General features: G+C 26.4%; 1 protein-coding gene across 6 annotated transcripts in view; it reads left to right on the forward strand.

Moving 5' to 3' along the window:
* LOC106678638 (rab11 family-interacting protein nuf) overlaps positions 1-6,067 on the forward strand; it is a 169,737-nt gene that overhangs the window by 14,534 nt on the left and 149,136 nt on the right. For all 6 annotated transcript variants that reach the window (XM_014417277.3, XM_014417276.3, XM_014417279.2 and 3 more), the window contains one exon: positions 2,514-2,558. In XM_014417277.3, coding sequence (XP_014272763.1) covers positions 2,514-2,558 — 45 coding nt within the window. The remainder of the gene's footprint in view (positions 1-2,513; positions 2,559-6,067) is intronic.

Below are 6,067 nucleotides of genomic sequence, written 5' to 3' on the forward strand. Positions count from 1 at the left end.
AAAAAGTAAGATTAATTTATTTAATTTTTTAAATAGCTATGTTTAACCACAAACACTGTTTAATTTATGCTAAAGTTAATATAGTGAGTTCATAATAATTAAAGTTAAATCATGAGTTCCAGTTTGAAAAATAAAAGAAAAAAGAAATCTAAAATTTTTTAACTAAAGTTTTATTTAATTTAAATTTATATCTATACGCCTGTGAGAAAAAAGAAATATAAAAGTCATAAATAATATACATTTTTTTAATTGTATGTTGAATTGTATATTGAATTGTTTGTTGTATGTTGAATTGTGAATTGTATGTGAATTGTTGAATATATTCCAGATTAGTTTTCAATAAATCAGTATTTCTATTTGTCCTTTTTAATTCTTTTAGAAGGGAAACGACCAAAAGTACCAGTATATTTAACTAGCTAATAGTTTAAGTTGTAAATTTACTTATGATCTTTAACTAGTTTTTTTGTGTAACAAAAAATGATATAAAACTGTTATTATTAACTATAAAAAAGTAAGTTTAATTTATTTATTTTTTATAATTATAATATATCTTTTCTTTAGGTTTATTACATAAGATCGCATAAAAGGAAATTTATATAAATAGTTAAGGCATGAACATAGCTGACTTGAGGGTAAATTCAATATCGTAATCATCACTTCTAGTTTCAAAAAAAGAAATGTTTCACAATTTTTCAACTATGTACATCAACGCTTTACAAATATGTATATCCTCCGTGTCCTATCAAAGCTAAGTCTGTGAAAAAGAAATATTTACAAAATGTATTCTTTTCTATTTGAATGTAAACCAGATTACTTTTAAATAAATTAACATTTTTGTTTGTCTTTTTAATTACTTTAGAAAGGAAAAATCACAAAAAGTAGTACCATAATAGTGTATTTGATTGATCAATGGTTTAAGTTGTAAATTTTGGTAAAATTCAATTCGTTATTTTTGAAGTGAAACTTATTTTGACGCGGTGGAGCAGATTGGCTCGAATGAGAATAAGAAGTGTTACGCTTCCCACTTTTTCTTTATTGCATTTATCTTTTATACAAAATCTAATTTATTGAGAATTTTATTTATTTCCTAATTCATAGATAATTTTTTTTTTTTACGAGTATTATTAAAATTATTAAATAATCACATACCTTATTTATTCCCAGCTAATATCGTCTGTAATATGAGCTGGTTGTCATCGAATACGTTACTGAGAACAGCCTTCGGATTACTGTTACTGAGTCCTCACACTGTGAAAATAATAGCTTTAGGTAGGAGAATAGGATATGAATGCCAGAATGATACTGCTAGTGGAACCTACAATATCAAAATCATTGTAGTCTATAAAATATTGGTAGATGCAGTTCGCACCTATCTGAAAATAATGAATATATCTTATTTATTTTTATGTATATGGCATGATATTTAATTCAACTCTGGATATATATCTTAAATAAATGGATACTTTGTATTGAATTTTACTGCAGTGCGCATCGAGAAAGAAACTGGATATAACTAAAACTTTCATATGAAAATTAAAACATAAGATGGAATAATCATGGAAAAAATTGGTTAAAATTAACATAATTTTTTTAGTTCATATTATTTTTAATATTTGGGTTTGCTAACGAGGTCAGTTTATAATCAGCACTATTTTTTTTTTTTAAACCTAATGGATAGGTTTGCCAAAACAATGATAGGACCCAATTCAATTCTAAATATGCAAAACCAAAAATTTCCAAACTTTTGATGATTCATAAAACTTAAAAGTAGATGTTTAAAAATTAGATATGAATGCCATAATTAAATTAGTATAATTTCACAATTAAAATAGTATAATTTCTACTATTTGAGTTTTTCTGACCGCACCCGGACCATATTCCTTTCATCTTTACACACGGTCAATCAATAATCTTCCATTACTATTTTTTTGTTCTTTTTTGACCGCACCCGGACCATATTCCTTTCATCTTTACACACGGTCAATCAATAATCTTCCATTAAAAATTATTCAGGTTCACAGTTTTAAACATTTTTAAATGTAATTTCAGCATAAAGAAAAGTGCTATTTCACTATTTTAATTATTTAATTCAAGTGGAAATTCAATTAATGACAAATTCTTTAAGTAAATAATTAAATAAATAAACTAAATGAATATTTGATTAATGATGGTCTGTAGAGTCGTTTGTCAATCCCCTCGTTTACATCTCAACCAGTTACATCAGCCATGATGAAGACCTAGATTGTTGGGAAAAATGTTGGAAATAAATTATTATAATACTACATTGTGTGTCTAAACGTATATATTAAATAAATAGTTAAGACAATTTTTTTCTTATTAACTGCTATGTAATGCATACTAAAAGTATGCAAAAAATATGTATATTTAAAAAATAAATTACAAATTCATAGCTACTAGCAAATTATGTATTTACAATTTTATCTAAATATTCTAGAGCTTATGTTTCAGTTAGTATAACATTTATTTTATTTATTTAATTTTTTTTGTTTTAGTAACCACGAAAATTTACCTAATCGAAGATGGGGTTCATTCAGACAGTGAGTAAAGTTTATACATATAAAAAATAATGTATATTAACTTTGTTGCCATTATTTGTTGATGTTGTAGCTGCTTACTGTTTACATATTTGTTGATTAATGATGAACTATGGCTATTAATGATAATTAATTGGTTTAGGCCTATTATGTAGTAATTGATTCTTGATGAAGAATGAAGATTATAATTCATGTATCAGTGAAAAAACCTTCTTCCGTAATTAAAACAAATAATCGTGAAGGTTTTGATCAGATCAGAACTAAGACACACCATGAAAATATTTATTTTTTGTTTCTACATGTGTTATCATATTTAGTTTGGTTATGACATATTTCGCTGCACAGTCTCGCCACTATGGATTTTAGATTAATCTCTTTTTCGAAAAACAAAATTCTATCTGTTAGATTATCTTTCTCTGTCCTTCAAAACGCCCTCCTTCCTTTCGATGACAAAAAGCTTTCGTCCTCCATCAAGCTACTTGGACCACAGTGACTCCGCCACTGATCTAGAAAGTTAAGACTAACTCTCGCCAAAACTGTTGGTGGGAGTCGCGTGTTACGCTCTCTTACGTCCACCACCCTGTCGTTTTCTCTGCACGCTTTAGCGTCCAGTGTGTGTCCATCGGCAATGCGTCAGGAACGAAGGTATTTTTTTCTTGTTATATATCTGAAGAGACATTAGAAGGAAAAATGCACAAATTTCTTAATTAAAAGTCGTCCCGAAATTGTTCAAAAATCATAAATGAAAAAGTTTAACTTATTGTTTCCATCTATAACCTGGATTTCGTGTAGAAAAAAAATTATAAGTCTTGAATAAAAAAGCCAAATCATGTAAAAATTGGTAACAAAGAATCTGTCCTCTTCTCAGGGAAAACAATCACATTAATTTGGTTTTATGCCTTAAATTAGTATTTTTTTTAACACCAAATTTGGAACAGTAGAAAATAAATAAACACAATTAAAACATTTTTATAATTAATATAAGTGTTTGTTTCTCTTATAAAATACAATGATTTTGTTTACGTTAGTCTTTTAATTACTTTTAATTAAAGTTAGTAATTTGTATGTTTTATTTTAATATAATACTTAAGATATGAAGACCACATAATTAATTTTAAAATATTTAATTTTTTTCTGTTTTTTAAAATACTAGAATTATGAACTATAAAAGTCCCTATAAAATCATCGGATTTGTCTTTTTTATATTTAATACCTTATAATTAAGTAATATGAAAAATAATAATTAAAAATTTTTTACAAAATCATATTTAATATTATTAAATACTATAAATAAGAAATATGTTAATTATATAATAATATGTTTTTTACGTTTTATATATTAACAATTATTTTTTTAAAAAATATTGTATTACGAATACATATATTTTATTTTTTGATAGTAGAAATATGAAAAACATAAAATTAATTAAAATAAGAGCTTATAATATATTAGTATTCTTATCTATAAAAAAATATGAAATTTTTCACTGTAACAAATTACATTAATCAAGCTGTCTTAATTCAGGAAAATAAATTATTCATAATTGCTTTCAAGTAATTGCACAAGAATTCTAGTTTTACATTTATCAATGCTATATTTACAGTTTTATTCATATAACATATTACATAGTTATCCTTATAAAATAAATTTGTTAGTGTTATTTGCAAACCATTTTATTATATATTTCTAATCACTCACTGAGCTATTGATGACTAAAAGAATCAACTCCTGCGACAAGGCGTTTTGTCGTGCTAAGATTGTAGTGGTTAGTTAAAATTCATAATTTTTGACAAAGATGAGTTTTAATCCAAAAATTAGCTTAGAACAAGATTGAAAATTGCTTATTTTGTCACACTGCCATTCACTCGTCTTTTCTTTCTTCTCTCTTCATTTTTTTTATCCGGAAAACAGTAAATATTTGTTCTCTTTTTAGTTCCGCTAGAGTAAATTCATAGCATTAGCATTCAGGGCCCATTTGTTGGAACGCTTTATGTAAAAACCCAGTGAAGGAGACAAATTGCTTCTTTAACTCACAATGTTTTACCTTTATTATGAGATGGTATATAACCATTGTAATGTCTCCACAATCAATAACGATTTTCTTCCATTACATGTTACATTACATTACAGTAAACTAATAATTTTGTTTTCTTAATTTATTTTGTACTGCTTATTATTTTTATGGGTTAGTCATATCTGTTACGAAAGAGTGCTTGTACGTTTTTGTATACACTCACTCATTTATTGATTACTGAATAAATAAATAAAATGTTGAAATTATCAATTAGGATTTCCCTAACACTGTAGGCGTACAAGAAGGTTAAATAAAAAAAAAATTATTGCTAAAATCTAAAAAATAAAAAGTTTCGAATAATTCAAATCTATAAATCTTTTAGAATATATAATATTCTATATACGCCATTCTTCTCAGAGATAATTAAATTTCCTTCAAAGCTAAACTAAGCCCATCTAAATTAGACGAACTGTAGTAAAGATACAGCGAATGTTTATTTTAAAATATTCTGCACCAGTTTCCATGGAAATCCATTTTTCTATGTATGATAAAACCTGCCCGAGCATGTCTGTAACCACCCACGCATCAGGCGCTCCTGATACAATACCGCATTCCACTATCAAGTTATATAAATTAGACTATACAATTTGAGTCTGTAAAAATCCAGCTTTTTTTGTTAAGTAACGATAAAAAAATATAGATTTTTACAATCACTCACTCGTTTAATTGTTTTTATAAAAAGAAAATAATACTGATCCACTTGGAGGTGGAGGTCAATAAAGGTATCAAAATAGTAAAAGAAAACTATTTAATTTATAATCTCACAATAACATTTTATTGAGACTGGTTAATTTTAAGAAAACTATTTATTTAAAGAAAACTATTAATAAATAAATTGTTTTATTTTACTATTTTGATAGCTTTATTGACCGCCACCCGGACTATCTTCCTCCAATCTCCTTCATTGGTCAACTATCTTCTTTCAATACTAATTCACCTTAGATTTTCAAGCATAAAACTTTTGTATTTATTATATTAAAAAACAATACAACATATAGATATCATATCATCATTCTATCGCCATTGCAGAAGTTTTATAAAATTGAACAAAGACATTTTTTAAATAAAAGATCCTTTTATGAAATAGGAATATCAAACATTACTTGATGGAAAATTAACAATGGGAGAAAAAAAAATGCCTTTTAAAAATTTTCCAGTGATTGCTCAGAAAATCTATTGGGTGAGGAAAAAGCTTTTAGCTCCTGGCAGCAGCTGTATGCCTGGCTCCAGGGTACCCGAAAACCCTTCCTGTGACCTCAATTCTTGATTAGAAAGGGGTTGTTAGTTCTAAGAGAATATACCTTTCCATTCCTTTAAAATTAAAAGAAATTTTATGATCTTTATTTCTGCTGCTTACTGTAAACCTTTAATCACTAAGAAAGTTTGCTGGATTACTATTGCTTTAACTGAAAGTATACTTCAAGTACAGAAGTACTT

The sequence above is a fragment of the Halyomorpha halys genome, unplaced genomic scaffold (assembly GCF_000696795.3).
Source record: "Halyomorpha halys isolate HHAL.00 unplaced genomic scaffold, Hhal_1.1 Scaffold151.1, whole genome shotgun sequence".
Classification (NCBI taxonomy): domain Eukaryota; kingdom Metazoa; phylum Arthropoda; class Insecta; order Hemiptera; family Pentatomidae; genus Halyomorpha; species Halyomorpha halys.